We start from the raw sequence: 24,171 nt of genomic DNA, 5'->3' as shown, positions 1-24,171 counted from the left end.
TGTATTAGACTTGCAAGCCTCTAAATAAACCATGTATCCTGGGGTTCTGTGGGGTGGGTTGCTAGTAACCATCGGATCAGGGGGAGGGAGGGTGTGCCCGGGGGACCCCTTCAGCTACATATTTGAGGAAACCAGAAGAATTCAGAAAATAGTATTAAAATCTAGTATCTACAAAGATGTTATTGAAACCTATTTTCTCTCTGTAATCACCGTCATTTTTACCAAAGATAGCCAAATCTAGACTGCTTCATTTTTTTAAAAAAAAGATTATTTATGTATTTATTCATGAGAGACACACTGAGAGAATCAGAGACACAGGCAGAGGGAGAAGCAGGCTCCCTGCAGGGATGCGGGACTCGATCCCGGGACCCCAGGATCACGACCTGAACCAGAGGTAGATGCTTAACTGACAGAGCCACCCAGAAGCCCCAACTTTTTCTTTTTTTTTTTTTAAGATTTAATTTTTTATCTATTTGAGAGAGCGTGCGTGCACACGCTGGGGAGAAGCAGAGGGAAAGAATCTCAAGCAGACTCTGCTGAGTGTGGAGCCTGAGATCGTGACCTGAGTCGAAACCAAGAGTTGGATGCTTAACCGACTGAGCCACCCAGGCCCCCTGTAACCTTTTCTTTTTTTTTTTTTTTAAGATTTGTTTTTATTTATTTATATATTCATGATAGAGACAGTCCGAGACACAGGCAGAGGGAGAAGCAGGCCCCATCCAGGGAGCCCGATGCAGGACTCGATCCCAGGACTCCAGGACCAGCCCCGGCCCAAAGGCAGGCGCTAAACTGCTGAGCCACCCAGGGATCCCCCCCCCCCCCCCCCGTAACCTCTTCTAGTCAGAGTTGTTTCCTTTATTTCCATCAGTCTTAATTACATTTAGCAAGACTTTAACCCTCAGGAACTTTAGTCTTCACCAATTGTGAACTACACCAGAATTCTCTAGATGGCAAATTTGTGCATACTTTTCAGAATTTTAAAAACATGTTTTGCCGAAGTACAATCTTCCAGTAAAGCACAAAGCGTGTTTACCCACAGACCCAAGTATCCTCAGCTTGTCTGCAATATGAAGCCAAAAGCACCAACCAGCGTCCAGTAATCATTGCTTTAATATTTTCTCATTTGGAAAAGACCTCGATGTCCAGGGCATTCAATCCCATTTCTCATCCAAGCGAGACTTGAAAGCTTCAGGTTGCCAGAGCCTTTGAAAGTGATCCTAACGATTACCCATGAAACCCTTGAGACAGACAAAATCAACCATCGTTTTAAGTCCTCTTTTTGCTGACAGATTGGAACAGAGATCACGAGCTTATTTGACTTTTCGTAAACCTTAGCAGGATAGAAGTCTTAGGTTTAGTGCTGACAGCTCTAAAGGCACGTCTTCACTCACCCAGCAAACTTAAATTGAGTTTAAATATCAAATATGTTCCCCCTGGGTCCACTTCAAAGTTTGTTCTCCATTGTCAGGGTCTACATGGGTCCATGGCGGGAAATCCGAAGGGGGCGGTGTAAGTCCAAGGGCTGGGGTGCTCCTCGCCCCTTGACAGAAGGGGCAGGAGCCAGGGAGGTGGAGGCGCCAGGAGGGCACGGGAGCCAGGTGGTCCCCGAGGGGGTGCAGAACCAGGGGGAACGGGAGAGGGCGGGAGAGGAGCCCCCGAGGCGCCTCCAGGAGGGTTGGCGGTGGACGAAAGCCCAGGGGGCAGGGAAAGAGGATTCCCGGGCCTGAAGCCCCTCAGCCTGGACGGATGAAATGACAGATTTTCTTTCCACCAACAAGTGGAAACAGGAGGTCCATGTCGGGCTGGAGAAGACAGGGAACTTCCCCAAAACAAAAGGGATTTTGGCACCTGCTTGGGAATATTAGTAAAGGCCCCGTCCCAAGACGATTGGCTCCAATGATCAGAGCCACTGACCCAGGAAATGAAGGGGGGAGAGGCCCCCCCACACCGCTGGAGGGATCTGGGACGGTCAGGAGCAACGGTGAGGCAGCGTCCCCTTCATCAGCGACCGCCCGTGTTTCCTCCAGCAAACTGGGTTTGGTCGGAGGAAGCCTGTGTAGACGACATCATCCCGTGTGTCAGGAGACTGGCCAGTCTAGAAAACCAAACACATTCTACGAGGCCCGCAGCTCGGGGCCCTGACTGAGGGCCAGGAAGGCCTGGCCACCGGGTACCTCCATCCGCTCACCCTGTGTCCTGCAGAAGAGACCCAGCAGATTGATTGTGTTGAAGCTCAGGGTCCCATTAACGGACCGTTTTCCCTTGTCTCCTAAGGAGAGGCCACGCAGTGTTCCGGAAGACCGCTCCTTTCTTAAATCTTGCAGTCCCATTTGTTTCCAGTGGGTAAAAGGGCTTCCCAAGGGAGGGTCCTTGGGAACTGAAAAAGAAGCCTAGAAGGCCTGTTACCAAGAACCCTCCACCCCCCGCCACTCCCTGGTGGCATCCCACATAGGATGTATCCGAGCCGCCTGGTGTCAAAGCGACCCCAAAGTGTCCCTCTAACAAAATTGCTATGATCCCTGCCCTGTAGGACGGATGCTGGCGCCCCCCACCCTGCTTCCCCATTGCATCCGAGGCTACAAATGGGTCCTCGCCTTGCCATGCTGTGCCACAAAGAACCCACCATTTTTAACCCGTGGAACATGCTAGAAAAGTTTTGCAAGAGGAAATTAGCCAACATAATTGAAGTGCTAGAGGATGTTGAGAGAAAACGGTAAAGATAGGAATCCATGTGGTTTAAGCGACATCCCCACACATCCAGTCCCTGTAGCCAACTTCCCTAGGAAATGGTCCCGGCCGGGTTTTAATTCAATCAGGTGCTGCTTTCAGCTGGCTCCCGGGGGAGTTCTCGCAGCCAGAAGTGGCTGGGCCTGGGATGCGGAGGGGATCACGTGAGCCCCGGTGAGGAGGAAACCTCACATGGGAGTCTTAAGACTGGCTGCCGTGCTGGTCCCTTAGGTGGCTGTCCTGTGCCCAAGACAGACAACTGTGTATAAGAGTAGGGATAAAGGAGGGGCACTGGGGGGCTCAGTCGGGTGGGCATCTGCCTTCGCTCAGGTCACGATCTCTTGGTCCTGGGATCGAGCCCCATGTCGGGCTCTCTGCTTGGTGGGGAGCCTGCTTCTCCTTCTCCCTTTGTGTGTGTCCTCTCCCTCTTTCAAATAAATAAATAAATCTTTGAAGAATAGGAATAAAGAGGGACGCCTGGATGCCTCTGTTTGAGCACCTGCCTTCGGCTCAGGGCATGACCCTGGGGTCCCGGGATCGAGTCCCACGTCGGGCTCCCTGCATGGAGCCTGCTTCTCCCTCTGCCTCTCTCTCTCTGTCTGTGTCTATCATGAGTAAATAAATATAATCTTAAAAATAAAAATAGGAATAAAGAGAAGGCATCGAGTTTCTGGGTCTTGTTACCACTCTGGCCAGGGGTGTAGCTCCCAGCCGGAAGGCAGGCTCTCTGCTCGGCGTAGGACGGCCTGGGCTGGAGGATTGCCTCCTGAGCAATCCACAGGAAAGTGTTCCAGGAAGACCGACCTCCTTGGAAAGCCCCTGAAATGAAAGTAAAGAAAGAGAAAATACCAAGGTGGCACCGAGACTCAGGGTGGAGATGAGATGACTCAGGCCCCACGCTGGGCACCAGAATGACGTGATTTGATATATGGTTTGGGAGCAAACAGTCAAGAGAGAATTCTTGGGATATTTTTGGTGCAAAAAGGCGGTTTTATTAAAGCACGGGGACAGGACTCATGGCAGGAAGAGCTGCGCCGGGATTGTGAGGAGTGGCTGATGACGGACTTTTACGTTTGCGGAGGGACGGGGGTAGAGACGACGTCAGTGTGTCGGGAATTGTCGCTGAGATGTTGGTCCTCCGACGTCTGCAGGACCTTGGGGGTCTGGCTGTTGGACGTCTGTGATGCAGCATCACCATGAGGGCAGCCGGGCCTTCCTACAGGAACGTCCTATTGCCCGGCTCAGGTATTCCACGGGGGCTGCAGGCTGGAGACTCGGATGAAGCTACGTTTCTCTTGCTTCTGTTGTCCTCCTCAGGGAGCTGCCGCGTCGGGGATGACGGTCGGGGAAGGGCTTGGTGCCAGGGCCAAGGCAGGCCTGCCTGGAAGGAGAGAGCGAGAGCGAGAGGCCTGGGCGCAGGGAACGGCGCAAGGGAGGGACTCGGGGTGAGGTCACAAGCTAACTGGGGGCCAGATAGCACAGGACAGGGGTCAGCAAACATCCCTAAAGGCCAGGGAGCACATGTCTAGGCCTCGAGGTCCAGGAGGCTTCTGTTCCAACTTCTCCGGCCCCTGGTACCAAGAGAGTAGCCAGGCCAAGCCATGGGGGGCACCCGGGGGCTCGGTGGGTGGAGCGCGGGGCGTGATCTCAGGGTCCTGGGGTCTCAGGGACCACGTCGGCTCCCTGCTCAGCGGCGGGGACTCTGCTTCTCCCTCTCTCCCCTACTCATGCTCCGTCTCTGTCTTTCTCAAATAAATAATCTTAAAGCAAGCAAGCAAGCAAGCACCAAGGCCTTAATCCCTAGCCGGGGCTGTGTTCCAACAGAACTTCCCTCACATAACAGGCCCCGCTACTGGGCCTTCAGGCGAGCTCGGAAGAGCAGGGACGAAGCCGGTGGGCAGGAGGGGAGGGCAGGAAAACCCAGTCAAAACCCAAACTGCACACTGAATAAAACCAAGCAGAGAGTCGGGCTCATTGCAAGGCTGTCCGCTCAGGGCTGCGGGCGATGCCTTCCCACTGCTCGCAGGTAAGGGGTTTTTATGGGATAAATACGGAAGTTATCTGACTTTTGTTGCCGGTTGGTCACCTAATGGTCTTTCTTATTTCTTACTTGGATCGAGGGAGCTGATTCAAGGGACTTGAGGGGAGGGAGGAAGTGCAGAGAGAGCGGACCGGCTTGGTGCTTGGGGTTTCCCCGGGGCCCTGTGCTGATTTCTGAAAAAATTCCCCTGTAAATTCCCCTAAGTTTAGGCCAAACGTCCTTTATGCACCTGCGCTGAGCATCTCCGTTCTGCCCCTGACAGAAGGGGCTCCATTTTAGTTTGGTTCGACATCCAAGAAGGGGACATCCTGGAGCCAGGGAGGCGGGGTTCCCCAGGGGACCAGCGAGTGACCACCGTCCCAGTGCTGCCGCTGCCCCAGGGGTGGCCCGGATGGGGGTGGCATCTTGGGGATCACCGGGAGGGAGGAAGGCAGCTCTGGGCAGGTGGGGGCGGGGGGAGCCAATTGCGGTGAGGTCAGCGGAGGTGGGGATGGGAGAGGAACTGGGATTTGAGTGTGGGGACCGTGGGAGAGGCGGCCAGGGACCTAGAGGCTCAGGAAGGCTGGTGCTGGGTTTTCTGGGTGGCGGGTCTTGCTTTCCGTCTTTTAAAGCTGGAAGAAACAACCACCTGCTTAAGTGCTCATGGGAATGATTCAGTAAAGAAGAGGGAAGTTTTGATGGGGGGAGGGGTGGTTTCTGGAGCAAGGACATCAGAGTGTGTGTCCCACCCCCAGGCTCTGCACCCCGGTTCAGACCTAAGTCTGCGGTGGGGCCATGGGGTCAGAGGTGCCTTTCCTGACTCACAGAAGGACCCCTCGGAGACCGTGGTGGCCCTGGGATGGCGCCCAGAGTGCAGGGGGGTGGCCAGCTGGGAAGGGGACCACAGGACGGGGGAGGGGCCAGGAGGCGGTAACGAATGCCTTTCTCTTCTGATTTTGCCCTATTTTGTGAGTCTGCTGGAGGGGGGCGGGGAGGGGAGAAAGGGTGGCCCGGGTTTGAGGACAGGCCAGGAAGTGTGACCTGGCCTCTACGAGGGAGGGGAAAGGGAGTAGAGTCTGATTCTCCAGCAGCCCGTGCGCCCACTTGGGATCGAAGGCGGTCACTTGGAGCAAGGTCGTCGGTCGGTGCAGCAGGAGGGTGAAAACCACTCATCACCTGTGTGCAGAGAGAGCAGGGGTGCGGGGCCAGGGCCGGGGTGTGCCAAGGGGCGCTTACACGCCCGCCCGACGGTTAAACTGTGGGAGGAGGGTGAGCCAGCAGCGGTGAGGGGCAGTCAAAGGGTGGCAGGACCCGAGGGGGGCGTCTGATGGGACAAAGAGCACCGCGTTGAGCGACAGAGGATGGGAGCGGGCCCCGGAACTGAAATTATGGGGTGGGTGCAGTTATTTAGGACGGCAGGGCCTGGGGCACCATGGCAGCAGGTGGTTGAGGCAGGACGAAGGGCAGGGTGGTGGGAGGGGAGGACATGGAGGACTCCGCAGGCCAGGAGTGAGAGGCGTGGCCATGCAGACGGTGCGAGCGCCAGACGGAGGTGTGTGTCGGAGACTGCAACAGGGGCCAGGGCTGAAGCCTTCAAGGAACGAGGGGACAGGCCCTGGGCTGGTGTCAGGGCCTGCCTGGAGCTTCGGCGGAGTGCTCCCCCCTGGAGCGGGGAGAAGGCGGGAAGCGGCGGCAGGCAGCAGTGGGCCCCAGCAGTCTGGGAGGCCCCGACCTGAGAGGGCTGCCCCGAGAGCAGGGCCCCTGGGGGCTGTGGTCGGCGTTGGAAGGAGCAGGGCCGGAGGACACGAGTCACATTCAAGGGAAAGGGGGTGGTGTGGGGCCTGAGCAGGCCCGTGGGGGTCGGGCCTCAGGGCAGCTGGGTGCAGGGGTAGGGTGCGGGGGGCCCGGGGCAGGGGCGAGGCAGGTGGGAGTGCGCCTGCCGTCCTCGCCCTACAGGACCCGTCCCATCAAACCGGCCGGACCACGCGCCACGTGGACCACGGACGCCGTGGCCTTGGCCTCATCCTGGAGCCCGCGGAGCTGAGACGCGATGGCAGCCGCAAGGACCCTGTGCTGCTCGGGCCCGCGATGCCCCCGGGGCCGGGCAGGTCAGGTGGGTCCGGGTGGGGGCGCGGGGCAGCTGGGCGGCCGTGGGCCCGGGGCTCCTTGCCCGTCAGTCCAGTCCGGCCTCCCGAGTCCCGGGGACTGACTGGACAGGGCCTTCCCCACGGAGGGCAGCAGCACTGGGCCTGGCGGGGGCCCCGGCTGAGAAGGGAGCCCCGGGCGGTCTGTGCCAGGCCAAGAGCTGGCACAGCCGCAGGGGAAGTGGCCCCCACACAAAATCAGGGCAGATCCTGATCCTCGGGGCGAGTTCTCCAGGTTCTAGCTGTGTGACCGTGGGGCGAGTGGCCAGACCTCTCTGGGCATTGGTTGGTGTCCGCGAAGGTGCAAGTCCGGCCCGCTCTGGGTGCGGGGTCCTCCCAAGCACTTGCCAGGCCCCGGGGAGCCTCGTCTCCACTGTGGGACGGCCTTGGGGGGCGGGGAGCCTGACCCCCACCCCGAGGCCCCAGACCACTCCCTTGCGGCTGTTGGTTGCGGGGGGGTCTCACCCCGGGTGCTGTCCCTGTCACCTCTGCCCTGGCCAGAAATCGGGCCCCCTTGCCCCCCCCCCCCCACCGCCCCTTCTGAGTCTCAGGGCACATCTGAATCTGAGTCCTTCTCTCCCCTGTCACTGCCACCCCCGATCCCAGCCCTGTCGTCTCTCACCCGGGACAGGACGCCCTAATGGCCTCGTTACTGTCCCCCTGCTTCCCTGTGCCCTCCCTGCGCCTGCACCCCGCAGCCAGGCCCCGACTCACACTGCCACTCCGTCCGCGGGGGGAGCCCTGGCCCGCTCCCACCTGGGGCCCCCAAGCCGCCCGAGCCCTGGCCACCCGTCCTCCCCCGGACCTGACGGTCTCTCCTCCCTTCAGAACAGTGGCGATGGCCGAAGAGCCTAGACGCCGGCCCGGGCAGGGGACCCGGCCGGGGGGCGCCCACGTGCGGGGCGCAGAGGTTCCCCTCGCCCTCCCCGGTGGCGGTGCTGCGCTGGGAGCCCGGCTGGGTGCAGAGCAACCTGGCTGCGCCCAGCCTCGTCCCGACGGACGGCGCGGACTGGCTCATGAACTCGAGCCCGCAGCAGCAGAGCAACCTGCCGCCCCCCGCCAGGCCCCAGGGGAGAGCCCGAGACCCTGCCGTCCAGCAGAGCAACCTGAGCGCGAGGGGCACCGGCCTGGCTGGGGGAAGGCGCTGCAGCCCCCGCCCCCCGCCAGAGCTTCAGGAGAGCATCAGGCCCCAGGGGGCAGCTCAGGGGAGCCCTCGGCCCCCAGGCTCGCTGGCCTGCCCGTCCTCCACCCTGAGGTCACCCCAGCTGCTGGCCACAGATGCCCCCTGCCCAGACGTCCCGCCTGCGGCAGGCTCAGCCCCTTTCAACGGGCGCGCACAGCCGGACTCCGGGCCCTGGGGTGGCCTGTGGAGTGGGCCCTCTCGGCTCGTGGGGGAGCCGCTCACCCTGGAGGACCTGACCGTCCCTGTCCACGGCCGGGCTCAGGCTCCGTCCCACACCGCCGTGCACCAGCTGCTGGCCTCCGTGCGACACATGGAGCGAGCGGTAGCTCGTCTCCGGTGCCGACCGTCCCAGGAAGCCCCGGGCCCTGCTCAGCGGGCCCCCTGGAGCAGCTTGGGCCAGGCTCTCGCCGCCCCCCGCCAGCCCAGCCGACCTGGTCTTGCTCCCTGGGGTGGGAGGAAGGAGCACCCGGGCCGCCTCGGGGGAAGTGCAGATTGCCCAGAGACTCGAGGGAGCCAGGCTGGCCCTGCAGGCTCTCAGGCAAGCAGGCGGCCTGCATCGTCACTGGAGGCCACGCTGGGGACCCTGGCTGGGGATTGCCTTGCCCCTAAGGACAGCGTCCAGAGGCAAGGAGAGAGCTCCCCGGGGCCTCCACGTGGCAGCTGGCAGAGGCGAGACCCCCAGCTCCCTCCAGGGGCGGGCAGCAGGGAGGCCAGACGCTGCTCGTGGGCCTGGTCCAGTGCTGCCCGGGGCGTCCCACCTGGGTGGGGAGGCGGGGAGGTGGCCCCGCAGGAGCAGAGCAGTAGGGAGGAGGAGACGACGGCCTCCTGGCCCCCAGATGCAGCCCCAGCAGGGAGCGGCCTGCAGGTAGGGGCCAGAGGAGGCTGGGCGTGGGGGCCGGGGGACCCTGGGATTCTCATTGCCAGCTGGCTCCTCCCCCCAGAAAGGGAGACCTTGGGCAGGCCCGCTTTGCAGAGGGTGTCCTGTCCTGCTTGCTCTCAGCCTGAGAACTCTGTCCTGCCCTTTTGCTTTCCAAGGAAAAAGCCCGAAACGTCGCGAGCCTGGAGTCTGAGACAGCTGGGTGAGGCCGTGGGCTGTGGGGGCACAGGGGGTGGCCACACTCCTGGGCCAGTGATGGTCCTACCTGAGGTCAGGCCCTGGAGGCAGACCCACGCAGGACTCAGGGTGGGGGGGTCACACTGTCCCTGCTGGGGCATGCGGGGGCCCCAGGGCCCAAGGACAGGGACGGGGGGTGGGGGCTGCTGTGGCTGCTGGGATCCGAAGCTTCTGAGGCTCGGCACTCTCGGCCGTCGGGGCACCGCGGGCGGCAGGAGCTTCCCCGTGGGGCTTCCCGGGCCTGCTGCAGCAGGAGGCCTCACCCACCCACCGGCGTGGACGGTGCCGCGGGGGGTGCCCAGGCCCCAGTTGCTTCCTGGGGCCGCGGGCCAGGCCAGCCCTGATCAGCCCCGGTCTGGCCCCAGCCGGCCGTGGCTGTCCCCATGTTTCAGAGCCTGGTGGCGCTGGGTGCAGAGGCGGCGGGCAGCGGCTGCCGTGGTGGCGGGGGGCCGGCGGCAGCTGTTGCACAGAGGCCTGTGGGCGCTTCGGGGGGCCCTGCAGCTCCGGCAGGCCCAGCTGGAGGCGGCGTGGGGGCGACACACTCGGGCCCTGCTGGCCCAGAGCTTCCGAAAGGTCAGCGGCCTCCAGGTTGGGGCGTGGGGAGGCGAGGAAAGGCTGGTAGGTCTGGGGAGGAGGTTCCCGGGGCACCTGTCGTCTACCTCCCGAGTGGTCCAGGGCCACCCGCACACCTGAACCAGCTCTGCCTGAGTTCAAATCCTGCCTCCACTACTTTCTTTTTTCCACAACTTCTCACGTGTGGCTTTGGGCAGGTTACTTAACCTCTCTGCGCCTCGGTTTCCTTGGCTCCAAAATGGGATAATACTAAGAGTACATACCTCTGGGTTGCTGTGAGGTCCCATTAATAAGCATAAAGGACCTGGAGCCGTGCTCAGCACACAGCAAGCGCTCTAGCGTGAGTGCTCGCGACCTCCTACGAGCGGTCAGCCCCCCCGGGACTGGCAGGACACATCTGTGTTCTTCTGTCCTGAGGAAAGGGGGGCTCCGGGGGGGGTGCAGCCCCGGGTTTTGCCTCCTGAGGAAGGCACCGCACCGCGGGCTCCGTCTCGCCTTTCATTCATTTATTCCGAAAGCGTCTGGGTAAGACCCAAGGCTTCGGAGTAGGACGTCCCTGTCCTGTCCCCTCTTGGGGGCACGCTTGGAGCTTCAGCTGACAGCCTTCTTTCCCCCTCCTCCCCAGTGGAGAAACCGGACTCTGCAGCAGAAGCAGGGGCAGCCCCCCGTCCAGGCTGGGCCGGGACCCCCACGCCCTGGGCCAGGAGGAGGCCAAGACCCCTCAGGAAGGGGGCCCGAGGTGGACCCCGCCAGGAGCAGCAGGTAGTCCGGGTCCCCCCAGCAGTCCGTTGGTCAGTGTGGCCTGGGCAGTGCTGGTGGGCCGCCCCCCCGCCCCCCGCTTTCTGCCCACGGGGCGAGTGAGAAAATTATGATTTAACAGCGTGATGAGCATTTGGCAACCGTTCCATACGATGTTCATCAAGATTTTAACATTCCTCCCCATTCTTTTTTTTTTAATTTTTTTATTTCAGTAACTTTTGGGTGCTACTTCTAATTATAACAGTAATGTGTGCTTGACTTGAAAAAAACACTCCAAATAGCTGGAAGGTTCACCCCCTCCCCAGGTATCCCCCTTCCTAGAAGAGTTTCATGGGTATTTGCATGGAATTTTTAGTGACGAGAAGAAATTGGTTATATGCCATGTCAAATGGGGGGAGAGGAACTAAAAAAATGGTGTATAAGATATTTTTTATGCACATGAAATGGTACAGAAGGAAAAATGGTGCAATGTGGCACCATTACTTAGCACTACTGACCCGCTCACTTAGAGGTGGTTCAGACAGTAAGTTTTATGTTTTGTGTATTTTTACCAGTGTTCAAAAGGAAAATAAATAAGTAGTTCATCCAAAAAAAAACAACAACCCATGCTGAAATAAGCAGATAGTGCACATCTCTGGGGCGGTGAAATTCAGGGTGACTCTTCCCCCCTCCATTTGCTCGGTCTTCCACTGCGGCAAAGTGTGGTGTTTGTTCTTATTTGTAAATCGAGACCCACGTATCTAAGACGATCATTCAAATACCAATGGTTTGTACGTGTTTGCTGTAAGAGTCCAAACGGCGTTGGAAGAGAATGAGGCAAGAGCAGGCCCGCGGCCCTCCCTCCGTCACTCAGATAATCGGGGAGGAGACGGAGCGTCTGGGGGAGAACGGGGTGGGGAGCGGCGGCTCAGGGCACCTCTGCACCTGTCCGGCGCCGGGTGGCCAGGTTGGGACTGTGCGCTGTCCCTCAGCCCGGCCCGCGGCGGCATCGGTTTCTCTCCGGGCAACTTCCCTCGCGGTCCAGAGAGTCAGAGGGAGGAGGCGGCAGCCTGGCCGGGACCAGATGGAGGCGATGGGGGAGCGCAGATGCTGCAGGCCTTAGGACAGCTGGCCGGTGAGCCGTGGGCCCCGGGAAGCGGGGGGTGCGGGGTGGGGACCCGAGCACCCACACCGGGCAGGGCACGGGCTCCCGAGCGGTGTTCCCTGAGCATCTACTCGGTCCGCTTCCCAGACACAATCTCATTTGAGCCTCGTGGGACCTGGGCAGGGCTTTGTGCCCGTTCACGGACGGGGAGGGGAGGCACAGAGAAGTGACCAGCTCGAGGGCACACGGGATGGGCGCATGTCCTGCCTCAGTGTGCCGCTGAGGGTAGTACAGCCCCAGCGGAAGCTTGAGTGAACCGGAAGGTCTCTCAGACATCACTCACTCACGGGGAAACTGAGGCCCGGAGACAGGGAATGACATAGCCTCCTCCTGTCCGGGGCCTCCCTACTCTCTCTTCTCGCTCTCTCTCCTCGCTCTACAGTCTTCCTCTTGTGGTGCCACCAGAAGAAATGGGCCAGGCAGGACAGGGAGGCCCAGAGAGAGAACCCCCGGGTCCCACTGAGGACACAGGGGATGGGGAGACCCCCCGAAGCCTGGCGCTCTCATGCTGTAGACGCACCCAGGGCGGCCTCGCCGGACACTCAGCCGCGGAGAGCCTGGCTCGGCAGGTAGGGAGACGTGGAGAATGTGAGACTGGGGACCCTTCCTTGAGGCAGGGGGCGAGGTGCAGCTGGAGCAACCCTTTGAGGCAGCTCTGGACTCCTGGTGTCAAGAAAGGATGATAAAGACCAACCACGAGAGGCTCCTGAGTCTGAGAAACAGGGTTACAGAAGGGGAGGAGGGCGGGGGGTGGGGTGACTGGGTGACAGGCACGAGGAGGGCACGTGACGGGCTGAGCCCTGGTGTCATACATAGGCTGGCAAATTGAATTTAAATAAAAAATACATTTTTTAGAAAGAAACGATGATAAAAATAAGAAATGAAAACACCTGCTGTTTGCTGAGAGCCCAAGACGCCACCCAGAGCCTGGGGTTTGGCCCCAAGCAAAGCTGGGTGCCCCCGCCCCCCTCCTGGAAGCGTGGCGGTCACACAGGGTGCGGGCCAGTACCGCCCGAGTCACGTGTTGGGAAGGGAGAGAGCTCAGATCTGTAAGACGCCTCTTCCTGTGTTGTTTTATGATGAGACATTTATATCTTACACAAAAGTAGAGAGAATAGATGCTGACCCCCGTGTCCCCATTACCGAGCTGCAGTAAAGTCACCTCCTGGGAACACCTGGGTGGCACAGTCGGTTAAGCATCTGACTCTTGGTTCCAACTCAGGTAGTGACCCCAGGGCCTGTGGGGAGTGACCCCAAGGTCCGTGGGGAGTGACCTCAGGGTCCTCGGGGAGTGACCTCAGCATCCTCGGGGAGTGACCCCAGGGCCCGCGGGATGGAGCCCTGACTCAGGCTCCTTGCTCTGTCTGCTTGAGAGTCTCTCCTTTGCCCTCAGCCCCTCCCTCTCATGCTCTCTCTCTTTCTCTCTTTCTCTCTCTCTCTCTCTCCTAAAATGAATTTAAAAAATCTTAAAAAGAGGGCAGCCCAGGTGGCTCAGGGGTTGAGCACCTGCCTTTGGCCCAGGGCGTGACCCTGGAGACCCGGGATCGAGTCCCACGTCGGGCTCCCTGCATGGAGCCTGCTTCTCCCTCTGCCTGTGTCTCTGCCTCTCTCTCTCTCTCTCTGTGACTATCATAAAAAAAAAAAAAAAAAAAGTAAAGACAATCACCTCCTGAAAAGCTTGTTTCACGTACCCCACCTGCTTCTGCCTACGTTGTCTGAAGCAGGGCCCCCTTCGTACCGCTGCGCCTGTAGATACTTCTAGAGCGTCTGTGGAGGTAGGGACTCCCCACAAGGCACACGGAGCCATGGTCACGCCTCAGAGTGAACGTTCGTTCCCGAACACCGAGAAATCTGTGGCCGGCCCGGGTGTGCAGCTGCTCCCGGCGCGCACATCCCGCTGTAGTTCGTGTGAACCGGGGTCCAGACGGGGTCCCCCGCTAACGGCGGCGGACAAGTCGCCACGGTCTGTCTGAGCTGCGGGGTCCCCTCCGGTTCTGGTCTTTGCCGCCTGTCGGGAGGAAACCGGGTTGCTGGTCCCGTAGGATCCCCCCGGGGCCTGCGTCCCGCTGACGGCCCCGGTGGTTTCCGGGGAGAACTCGGGGCGGAGGACGCCGAGCCGCTGAGGGCTCCGCCGAGACCCGAGGGTGACTGCTTGGGCCCGCGACGCCTGTGACGCGGGAGCTCGGGGAGCCCGGAGGACGCCGCCCGGCAGTCCAGGTGCAGAGGAGGCGACGTTCTGTCCCCAGCAAGGAGGCGGCCGCTGGGGGTTCTCAGCAGGGCTGTGAGCGCCCACACCTGGGATTTGAGAAACATCAGTGTGGGGCCAGGGTGGACGCGGGCGTCCAGGCCCGGGGGCACCCACGCTGTCCCGACAGCTGCCCCATTTACGTATGACAAACAGGTTCAGAGGGCCAAGTGGCTTGTCCAAGGCCTCTGCGGCGGCACGGGGCAGGTGGCTGTCACTGCCGTCATCACTAGTACCAGCACCTCCCCGGCTCCCCAGGTGCTTTGGGGCCTGGCAGCGGTTCGCACAACGAGGGGCCGGGTTCCGGGAGCGGCTGGCCCACCGCCGGGCACACACCCTCAGGCTGTGTCTGCAGCAGTGGCTACGGATGAGGCGGCTCCGGGCCTCCGATGGAGCCAAGGTGACCCAGCTGTCCCTCTGCCGGCAGAAGGCAGGTGAGGGAGCCAGTGGCACTCCGAGGAGCTCCCTTCCCCTCCCACCCCTGCCAGCAGTGTCACCAAAGCTCCCTCTGGGATGGTTCGAATTCTTGTGATGAGATGGAACCCGGAGCACTCGGGGGTGCGGTGTGTCGGCCCGGAGGGTCCAGGAGGTGCCCTGGGTGGCAGGCTTGCAGGGCCGCCTCCTCACTCCCAGTCATGGGCTTCTCTAGGCCAGAGACTTTCTTCTCCCGGCAGGAGGGGGGTGGCCTCTGCTCTCGGAAGCTCTTAGTTGGGGTGGAGGGATAATGTGCATCCCTTGTCCCCCAGATCTGACAGGGGAAGGTGGGATCTTTGAGGTGTATTGGAGGGGAGGGTTCGGAGGCAGTGGGGGGCGGGCAGTGCCTGGGAGCGGGATCCTAAAGGGGGTGAGGTGGGGTCACTGGGGACCTGGCTGGTTCACCCTCTGACTGCTTCTCAGGGAGCGCGACTCTCTGCGGCCCAGCCCCTGGGGTGGCCCCAGCCCGTGGCCTGGGAGTGGTGGCTCGGGTCCAGGCGCCGGCCCAGGAGCAGGGCCGGGGCTCCCTGCAGGAAGCCTGCCGGAGACTGGCCCTCAAGCGGGCGCTGCTGCTCTGGAGGACGCGGCTGTCCCAGCGCCGGAGGCCTGAGTAGGTGTCCACGAGCCTGGGACCTGGGTGCGTACGGGGCGGGCCGTGGGCAGAGCTCAGCGCTGGGAAGAGCGTCCCTCCGGGAACGGGCCCCATCCCGCCCTCCCCGGTGGCTTCTGCGTGGGCTGCGGTGCCCGGCAGGTGCGGGGCGGGGGGAGGTGGCCCGGGGCCTGGGACGCGATGGAGCAGAGGGCCGCCGGGGCCACACGCACGGGCCTCTACCGGGTGCGGGAAACTGGCCGCGCGGGAAGCCTGTGTGCCTCCCGCCGCCGCCGCCCAGCGCTCAGCAAGTGTCTGCAAGTTAGCAGCTCAGCATAGACCCTGCAGGCTAGTGTAGACGCCCCGGCGGCCTCACTGCGCAGCCAGGCCCACTGAGGCTCAGGGTGGAGCAGCTCGCTCCAAATCACACTGTGAATCGGGGCAAGAAGGTCCCGGTGCTTTTCCACAGACAGTTGTGCTGGGATTCAGAGTCCAGGTGGCTGTGGGTTAGGGGGGCGGGGGGTCAGGGGGGCAGGGGGCCGCTGCGCTGATGGGACACAAGTGGAACGTTCGCCAGCAGGTAAAGGCCAGTAATTCCCTCGGGGAAAGTCACCCACCAGGGCATCTGGGGGCTCAGTGGTTTAAGCGTCTGCCCTCAGCTCAGGTCACCTGCCCACAGCCCTGGGGCCCCGCGTCGGGCTCCCTGCTCAGGGAGGAGCCTGCTTCTTCCTCTCCCCCTGCCCCTCCCACCCTTGTGCTCTGTCTCTCACTCTCAAAACAATAAAATAATAAAATAAAATAAAATAATAAAATAAAATCTTTAATTTTTAAAATATTTTATTTACTTATGCGTAAGAGAGACAGACAGAGAGAGAGAGGCAGAGACACAGGCAGAGGGAGAAGCAGGCTCCATGCACGGAGCTCGATGTGGGACTCGATCCCGGAACCCCAGGGTCACGCCCTGAGCCGAAGGCGGCGCTAAACCACTGAGCCACCCGGGCTGCCCAAAATAAAACCTTTTTAAAGAAATTTAAAAAGGAAGCCACATACCTAGCATCCATCATGCCACACCCCCTTGGTCCAGTTGGACCCTCGTCTGTTTTGATGAAAGCCCCAGAACCCCCGGGAGGGTCGGTGAGCTCACGTGATCCCTGGGAATGTAGCTCTCCCTCCTCAGTGTGTGCTCCCGCCCCGGCCTCGGGGAACCGTCCCCGTCCACCCAGGACACAGCTGGGGCTGCCCTGCGACCTCAACGACGTACTTGGGTCCCACGTCTTCCACTGTTTGCCGTTTGGGGAACTGACCTCCCGCAGGCCTGTTTCCCCATCTTTACACCCGAGCAGAGGCAGAGCACCGACGTGGCTTCCCCCTGAGTCTGGGGTCCTCGGGCCTGGGGCCCAGCTCCACCTCCCCTCGGGAGCCTGGCTCCAATCCGCCAGGTGAGGCAGGCACTGGTGGGAGTCCCTGTGGGAACTCTGGAAAAGTGAGGAGGCCCAGGTTGAGCTCAAGTGGGGGGGACCCCAAGGGGCACGGGTGCATCTCGGCCACCAGCCGTCCCGTGTGCGGCCAACACGGTGTGGGCGAGGTGGCCCTTCCAGAGTGGTGAGCTGGCAGAGGTCCGGCTGGGGGCCCCCACATGGCAGCCCGTCCGCTGGGGGTGAGGCTGGGCTGCAGGACGCCCCTGCTCCTTCCCCAGCATCTCGGACCGGGCCTTACGGCAGCTTCAACACATGCTGAGTGGGGGGCACCTGACGGCGCAGGGTCTGAGCGCCTCGGCCCCGGAGCTCTTGGGCAGCCTCCCGGGAGGGGAGCCCTGGCTGGGCGGCCGCCCACTTCGAAGCTCGCCGCAGCAGGTGAGGGGAAGGTGGGGGACGGGCGGGGGCGGAAGGGGCAGGCGGGGGGCCGTGGTGGGGCAGCGCAGGGCCGGGGGTGCAGGACTCCATCCCCCTTCCCAGGCCTTCAGGGTGCCCGCCCCCTTGGAGACGCTCGGGCTGAGCTTTCGGTGGGCATCTGGGCAGCGGCGGAAGGGGCGGTGCCTTCGGCTCTGGCAGGTGCGGGCCTGGCAGTCCCGGGGTGCGGCCAGGTGGTGCCGTTGCGCTCTCCAGAGGCGGTAGGGACCCTCCCCGCGTGGGCCAGCCGCGCCGCGGTCACCCTGCCTCCCAGCCCCCTTCCCGCCCACCCTGACCTTCACAGCAGCCTCTGTTCGGGTCTGCACCCCGCAGGGCCCCCACGTCACCCCCCAGGCCGTTGGTACCCAGACTCAGGTCTCTGACACCTCTTGCCCCCCGGCCTGCCTTGTGGGGGCAAGGGGCTCCGGGGTGAGAGCTCCTCCCGGGGGCCCGCTGACTCACCCCCCGTGCCACGCTTACCCCCAGCTTTGCCCCTTGCGGGCTAGAGCTCCCGGGGGGTGGGGGGTGGTGGCCGGGCGGGCCCGGGGTGGCCAAGCCTCCTCAGGTGGGCGCTCCCCTTCCTAGCGTCCTGGTCGGCTGGAGCCGCTGGGCCTCAGCCCAAGGGGCCCAGAGACAGGTGGCCGTCGGCTGGGCCCGGGGCCGGTGCGGCCGGGCTGCGCTGCGCTGGTGGCGGCGGCGGCTGGTGCAGCGGCTGGAGGTGGAGCAGCGGGTCCAGGCTCGGGGTCGCGCGCTGGCTCGAGGCGCCCTGCAGCGCTGGCGCACCTGCTGGCAGAGTGAGCCTGGGCCCGGGCGCTGGCAGGGTGAGCCGGTGGGGGGGGGGGGGCGTGACCTGCATCCTCTGGCGCAGAGCACGGGGGTGGGACCTCTGCAGGGGCAGGGCGCGCCAGGACGGGGCGGGACGGAGCAGAACCGGGGCGGGACACCGCCAGTGCTGTCCAGCCGTGAGGACCTTACGCAGCCTACAGAACCTCCCTGAGGCTCAGCTTACTCGTCTGTAAAATGGGATCGTGCTGCACGTGCCTCATAGGGTGATTGTAGGGCGTCCATGCCACCATCCATGCCACCATCCATGCCACCATCTTGGCTCACAGCCCAGCTCCTAGAGCGTGTGCCTGTCACCAGCATCGTCTTCATCCTCATCCTCCTCACCCTCACCTGGCCTTCAGGAGCCCTGGGCCCGAGCCCGAGCTCTGGGTTATAGTGCCCTCAAAGCCCCGCGTGGGAGGTGGGGAATCGCTGGGGGCCGTGTTAGAGGCTTCCCACCACACCAACACATCGGATCAGTGAGCTGGCAGGCGAGGACCTCGTTGTTCTGGAAAGTTCCTATCCTCGTCCTCTGGGGACAGCTGCTTCTCCAGCCCAATCACTGCCCAGTGAAGCTGACCCAGTGTTGTCAGAGCTAGTTTTCAAAAAAAAGCTGGAAATCTAGATTTTTGCACAAATTCTCCTGATTCGTAAACATTTCCAAGAAATTAAAAACAATGAGCTGGGTTAGCCCGGTCATCACAGGACACTTATAACCGAAGCGATTAAACCCAGATGGTTGGGGGGCCTCCTCTGTCCCCTACTTGTGGCCGAGGAGGGGCCCCCAGTTACCCCGGGCCGAGCGGTGAGGCTGGGATGAACGCCTGGGGGGCATCTCAGCATCTCTCTGGCCACAGGGCAGCAGTTCCTGCATGGAAAGTACCAGAGGTGGGTGCAGGTCCACCGCCAGGGCTTGAGGAGGTCGGTGTTCCAGCGCTGGCGGCGGGCAGCAGCTCGTCGGAGACGCCCAGGGGCTCCGCCAGAGCAGCTTCTACTGCACAGGTGGGTGGGCCTGGGGGTAGGAGGGTAAGGGTCATCCCCACTCTGGAAAAAGCAGAGAGAGAGCCCAGGGGACCTCAGGACGGAGCCTTAGGGCCATGACCGCCGACCTTCCACGACCTGCTTCGTTGGAGTGGTGGGGGTGGCAATCCTTCAACCCCACCTGGTGCCCCGGGGAGCCCTGCGCCTCCGACTCCTGGGCCGACCTCCTGCCCCAGACTGGGCTTGCGAGGGGAGACCAGGCCGGCCGCCCCTGCCGAGGCCCGCAGAGCCAGCACCTGGACCCGATACACACCGGCTCGGGCGTTCTCCATGCGGGTCATACATTCTTCAGGGGGGCGTGTGTGCCAAGCCACGTAGAACCTATGGTACTCGGCAGGGGATTTGCGGGTGCGATTTTGAAATGTGACTTTTGCATCTGAGGCCAGCTGGACCCCTCCTCTGTCCCTGTTTTGCAGCCACTCCCTGGCCTGGTGTGCAGTTGTGAGAGACGCAGGGGCGCTCCCAACCACGGGAGCCTTTCGGGGTGGCCCGGGAGAGGCCCGCGGGGAGGCGTGGGCTGTGTGGCAGGGTGCCCGAGCAGCCGAAGCCTGGGCACGGGAGCGGCGTGTGGCCTGGGCCTCCGTGGGCCGCTGGAGGAAGCGCGTGCAGGAGCGCCGGGCAGACAGACAGCTCCGGAGGGCCCGGGCCCAGCAGGCCTTTGCGGCGTGGCGCGCGGCTCTGGGCCAGTGCTGCAGGGTCCGCCAGCTGGTGGAAGAGAGCCGACCTGTCCCGGGCACCGAGGGCGCAGGGGTCCTGCCTGCACCGGGGCAGCCGAGCCCAGGCCGCCCGGAAGCTGAGCGCCAGGTGGGTGCCCGTGACCCGAGGGCAGCCCCACTGTGCCCCCAGCTGAGGCTGCTTCTGCGGCCTTGAGCTCTCGCTGGCTGGTGCCGGGGCTCGGGAGGCTGGGGTCAGAGGGGCGCGATCCCAGGCCCTGCCGCTGGTCCCCGGGCCACGTTCCAGACCTGCACTTTCCAGCAGTGCGACTCCTCTCTGAGCAAGTCTCTAGAGGCCAGAGGACGATGAGAGGCCTGCCTTACAGAGATGAGGCCTGCGAGCACTCAGCTCGGGGGTCAGACGCACGGCAGATGCGCCGTAAACTGTCCTGACAAGGGAGGGCGAGGCCAAGTATGGCAGCAGGACCGCACACTGTCTGTCCCCTCAACAGGATGCTTGTCCCCCCAGCGTGACGTGCTGCTGCTCCCGGGCCTGTTCTCACCAGATTCCCCAGAGGAGGGATGAGGGCAGGAGCGCAGGGGCGGCCGGGCAGGGCTCCCGAGAGCCCAGCACAGACAAGGGCTCCTCCCTCCCTCCCTCCCAGGGCCCTGGGGGCCTGGGCCCAGGTGGCAGCCAAGGGCCGTGTCCAGCGAGCCGCCGTCACCCAGTTCCCCCAGGCTGGGTCCAGACGCCTCCTGTGGACCCACAGGGCCCTGCACTTGGAGCCGCAGGCAGAGACCCAGGAGGCCCTTGCGGGGGACCCAGGGGTAGCCAACAAGGGGTGCCTCCCAGCGCTGCCGGACACTCCAGCCCCACGGAAGCAGGTGAGGCAGCCTAGGTTGGGTGCTAGTTCCCCAAATGACCCGAGGGCAGGTGGCCTCAGAATCAGCTTGCCTAGGCTGATGGTGGCAAGTGGCTGGACGCTTATCCGTGGGGCCCAGTGGCCTCAAGGGCAGCCTAGGACAGCCTGCTGGCTCTGGAGGACCGTCATCCCTGGGCCCATCAGCAAACACGTACTGAGCACTACTGAGTGCCAGCGCAGCACAGGTCTGCCGTGGAGACGAGTGCTGGGGTCACAGGCTATTAGGGTGACAGACAACCTGAACTCATATAGGAGTCCTGGTGCAGCCTAGGGGCAGGCCCAGGGGGCAGGAGCAGCTGCTTGCCAAGTCCTTTTTATTCCTTATTGGAAAAATTAAATATGCTCACCACAGGAACATTGGGAAATATAACGAAAGGTTCCTTTCGTAACCCCCTCTCCCCAAAGACAACCACCCGCCGCCGCCACTCTCTGGACCAGGAGCAGTTAGTTCTGGGGCGCCTGCCTGGCTGACCCAGTCGGTGGAGCATGTTAACTCTCGCTCTCGGGCTTGTGAGCTCGAGCCCCACACTGGGTGTGGAGAGTACTTGAAAGTAAAACAAAATCTTTTTAAAAGAAGAAAAAAAAAAAAGCAGCAGTTAGTTTTGACACCCGCAAATGGTGACAAGAGCTTGGTGGCAAACAGGGCTGAGGCCACAATGAAAGCCAGGCACAAGGAGGGACACCGCAGAGCAGTGTAGTGACGCGTCCTTGGAGGACAGGCAGCCCCGGAGTTACTGGCAGGCCACGCGGCGTTGCTGAGGATGAGCTGGAATCGTTCAGAATCCTGTTTCAGAATGTGAGGAGGCGCATAGTAGATTCTAGGACGGTTCTAAGAAAGAAGAGGACGTTGTGTTTTGGGTTTTTTTTTTTTTTTTTAAATTTATGATAGTCACAGAGAGAGAGAGGCAGAGACACAGGCAGAGGGAGAAGCAGGCTCCATGCAGGGAGCCCGACTTGGGATTCGATCCCGGGTCTCCAGGATCGCGCCCTGGGCCAAAGGCAGGCGCCAAACCGCTGCGCCACCCAGGGATTCCCTGTTTTGGCTTTTTCGATCTCATTTACTGAGAGTGGGAGCGCACGCATGCACACGCGTGTGCCCGGGCTGGGAGGCGCAGCGAGCGAGGCAGGAATCCCAAGCCGCCTCCTGAGCACGGAGCCCAGCGCGGGGCTCGATCCCACAACCCTGACACCGCGACCTGAGCCGAAATGGAGAGTCGGACGCTGAACCGGCGCAGCCACCCTGGCGCCCTACATTGTTGTTTTTAATGGGATCGAAAGGGACGAGCTGGGCCGTTCGCAGAACCACGTACTGGCACGCGGGGGCCTTGGCAACAGCAGCTTCTGCGGCCCTCGGGATCCTACTTCCGGGTCTGTGTCGGGGCAACCTCGTTTCTGGTGAAGAACGTCAGCGCCGCGCGGTCAGCGAGGCAGGAGGGCTCCCGGCGCTGCTGGGGGCCGAGACCCGCTGACCCGCGGGCGGGGTAACCGCGGCAGGTGCGCGCGCGCGCAGGCCGGCCCGGCCTCGTGGGGCACCGGGGGCAGCAGGGGCAGCAGGGGCCGCGGCCGTGGGCCCGGTTCCCACTTCCCTTGGCAGGGCCGAGGCGGGGAGGCGGGGAGGCGGGGAGGCGGGCCCGGGCTCAGGCGCCCCGCCGGCTGCTCCCCAGACCCCCCGCCTCGGCCCGCGGCGCGGCCCCGCCCGGAGCATCGGCGGACGGGAGCGGAGACCGGCGACCCGCGCGCACAGCAAGGAGACCGGCCCCGGCCCCGGCCCCGGCCCCGGCCCGCCGTCCTCTGCACTGGCCTCTGTCGCCCTCTCTCCAGGCGGCGACCAGCCCCCGGCCCGCCGGGCCCTCCGCGGAGGGCGGCCCGCAGGACCCCGAGCGGCCCCGGGCTCCCAGGTCCGCGCCCCCCGCCGCCTGGGCGACGCCGCGGAGAGGCGGCTGGGGTAAGCGCGGCTGCGCGTGCGCGGGCCGGCGGGGGCGGGGCCACGTGGGGGCGGGGGCGGGGCCAAGTGGAGGCGGGGCCTGAGCCAGGCCAGGGGCGGGGCCTCAGCCAGAGCGGGGCCTGAACCGGGCAGGGGCCAGGCCGAGGCAGGGGCGGGGCCCTAACCGGGCCGGGGGCGGGGCCCGAGCCGGGGCGGGGCCCGAGTCAGGCCGGGGGCGGGGCCGTCTCCGGCCAGCGCTCCTTCCCGGAGGATGCGGGGATCCCTGGCTCCGGCCCTCCTCCGGGGCGTGGGGTCCCGATGCTCTCGGCTATCGGGGTGCACGCCAGGGCCTCCCCCCACCAGGAGGAAGTACGGGCAGCGCTGGCGCCACGAGGCGTTGCTTCGCCGGCTCCAGGGCTCGGAGCGGGCCAGGCGCCTGGCAGCGACATGGCAGCGCTGGGTAGATGCTCAGGGCGGGGAGCAGCTGGCACGGACGCTGGTGAGTGGGGGCAGCCCCTCCCCGGCCTCCGGCTGATGCCGCAGCTCCTCTCATCCTCAGCCCTAACCCCAAGGAATGAGGTCTCTCAAAGCATCTCGGTCTCTGTACAGACCAAGTCTGAACAACTTGGGGTCGGGCGCAGGCATCTGCATGAACACACCTCAGGGGACCCCCCCCCCCCGCCCGGGCCCGGTCACAGCCCCTTCGTCCTGAGGCTGCAGAGGGGCGGGGGGCAGCAGTGGGCCCGCTCACCACCTGCCCCCACAGCTGAGGCAGTGGCACCTGAAGTGGGCCTGGCGTGTGTGGCGGCGGCGGGTCCTGCAGCTGCGGGTGGCTCAGCGATTACAGCAACAAGAAGGTGGCTGGGTCCTTTCCCAGGTACGGAGGGTGTCCCCCTCTCCTACCCCCACCCCTGCAGCAGCTCTTCCCAAACCAGCACCAGGCCTGGTCATTTCTGAGCTGGGGGCCCTCCCTGTCACCACCCCCAGGGCCCCTCCATTTTCAGGGGAAGGGGGCAGGCCCACTACAGAAAACACCGCTTGGATCCTGACTTAGCTGGTGATCACGTGCTCAGCCCAGTCCTACCTGGCCACTTGGGGTGGGAACGAGGCTTGGCTACAGCACGGCTACCACTCACACTAGCCCATGGGTACAAGTCCCTGAGTGCCCCCTCCCTTATCTGCCCCACTCTGGGCATAGCTTCCCAGGTCCGGATCTGTTCTGAGCCTGTGCATCTGGCCTGGGGCAGAGCTGGCTGGCTGGCTGGGGTGGACGGAGGGGTCTCCTCTTCCCGCTGGGCACAGGTGTTGGCCTGGCAAATACAGCGGGCCCAGGAGGGAGCCAAATAGCCTTTCCTTCCTCCTCCCTGATTCCAGGCCTTTGAGAAGTGGTGCCAGCACCTGGCAGCCAGGGGCCAGAAGAGAGGGACCACCAGCAGCCTGATAACCGCAGGCCTCAGGAGTCCTGGGAGCGGCTGCAAGCTGCCCGAGCCCATGTGTGTGGTGGACTTGGGGCGGAGCAGGGGACCCAGCTGCAGCTGTGACTTGTTCCCATGGAAAGAAAAACAACACTGAGCCCAGCCTCCCAAAGGAGAAACCATGCCCCACCCGTCTGGGGAGTGCAGGCTCAGGCCACCGGCACTCATCCCACAGCCTGGTGACAGGGGACTGCTCTCTGAGCTCTGAAGGACAATAAAACACCCTCCTTACTCCTAGCTGCTTCCCTTGCTCCATCTCTTCTAAATACTGCCCCCCCCAGGTCAGCCACCCTGGGGAGAAGTGAAGAGGGTACACCCGCGGCTGCACCTGCCTCTTCTGCCATCAGGCTGCTCCTTGGACAGCTACCACCACCCCCCCCACCTGCTGAGCTAGCGGAGAGCAGCAGGCAGGGACCCGGACCAGCTTCTATGCATCTACCGGTCCCTGTCCCTGGGCAGGGGGGCTCGA

General features: G+C 63.0%; 1 protein-coding gene across 17 annotated transcripts; it reads left to right on the top strand.

Moving 5' to 3' along the window:
- Positions 1 to 3,560: 3,560 nt before the first annotated feature.
- C8H1orf167 (chromosome 8 C1orf167 homolog) lies at positions 3,561 to 23,939 on the top strand. Of its 17 annotated transcripts, none has more exons than XM_041765357.1 (21): positions 3,561 to 3,972; positions 6,704 to 6,860; positions 7,720 to 8,939; positions 9,110 to 9,153; positions 9,554 to 9,761; positions 10,387 to 10,523; positions 11,492 to 11,634; positions 12,047 to 12,233; positions 14,168 to 14,343; positions 14,807 to 14,993; positions 16,286 to 16,411; positions 16,669 to 16,825; positions 16,928 to 17,082; positions 17,447 to 17,682; positions 18,544 to 18,688; positions 19,144 to 19,531; positions 20,046 to 20,265; positions 22,125 to 22,248; positions 22,591 to 22,726; positions 22,837 to 23,104; positions 23,602 to 23,744. In XM_041765357.1, exons 2-21 carry the CDS (start codon positions 6,836 to 6,838, stop codon positions 23,607 to 23,609), a joined length of 4,290 nt encoding a protein of 1,429 aa, XP_041621291.1. In that variant the 5' UTR covers positions 3,561 to 3,972; positions 6,704 to 6,835; the 3' UTR covers positions 23,610 to 23,744. The 17 variants fall into 17 exon arrangements, 16 of the variants coding, with proteins under 16 accessions (XP_041621291.1, XP_041621290.1, XP_041621284.1 ...); XM_041765356.1 differs by having other exon boundaries at positions 21,968 to 22,248; positions 22,994 to 23,104; XM_041765354.1 differs by having other exon boundaries at positions 3,562 to 3,972; positions 22,994 to 23,104; positions 23,602 to 23,939.
- The last annotated feature ends 232 nt before the right edge of the window (positions 23,940 to 24,171 follow it).

Source organism: Vulpes lagopus, chromosome 8 (genome assembly GCF_018345385.1).
Source record: "Vulpes lagopus strain Blue_001 chromosome 8, ASM1834538v1, whole genome shotgun sequence".
In the NCBI taxonomy this organism is placed as follows: domain Eukaryota; kingdom Metazoa; phylum Chordata; class Mammalia; order Carnivora; family Canidae; genus Vulpes; species Vulpes lagopus.
The sequence above is the reverse complement of the archived record's forward strand: the minus strand, read 5'-3'. Positions and strand labels throughout refer to the sequence as shown.

What these genes read in the sequence shown, in the direction of transcription:
- C8H1orf167 (XM_041765348.1), top strand. Translation starts at nt 6,836, where the DNA reads ATGCCCCCGGGGCCGGGCAGGTCAG. An exon ending in TGGCCCAGAGCTTCCGAAAG is followed by an intron (nt 9,762 to 10,386) that starts GTCAGCGGCCTC and finishes CCTCCTCCCCAG; the next exon opens with TGGAGAAACCGGACTCTGCA. An exon ending in GGCCTTAGGACAGCTGGCCG is followed by an intron (nt 11,635 to 12,046) that starts GTGAGCCGTGGG and finishes CTCGCTCTACAG; the next exon opens with TCTTCCTCTTGTGGTGCCAC.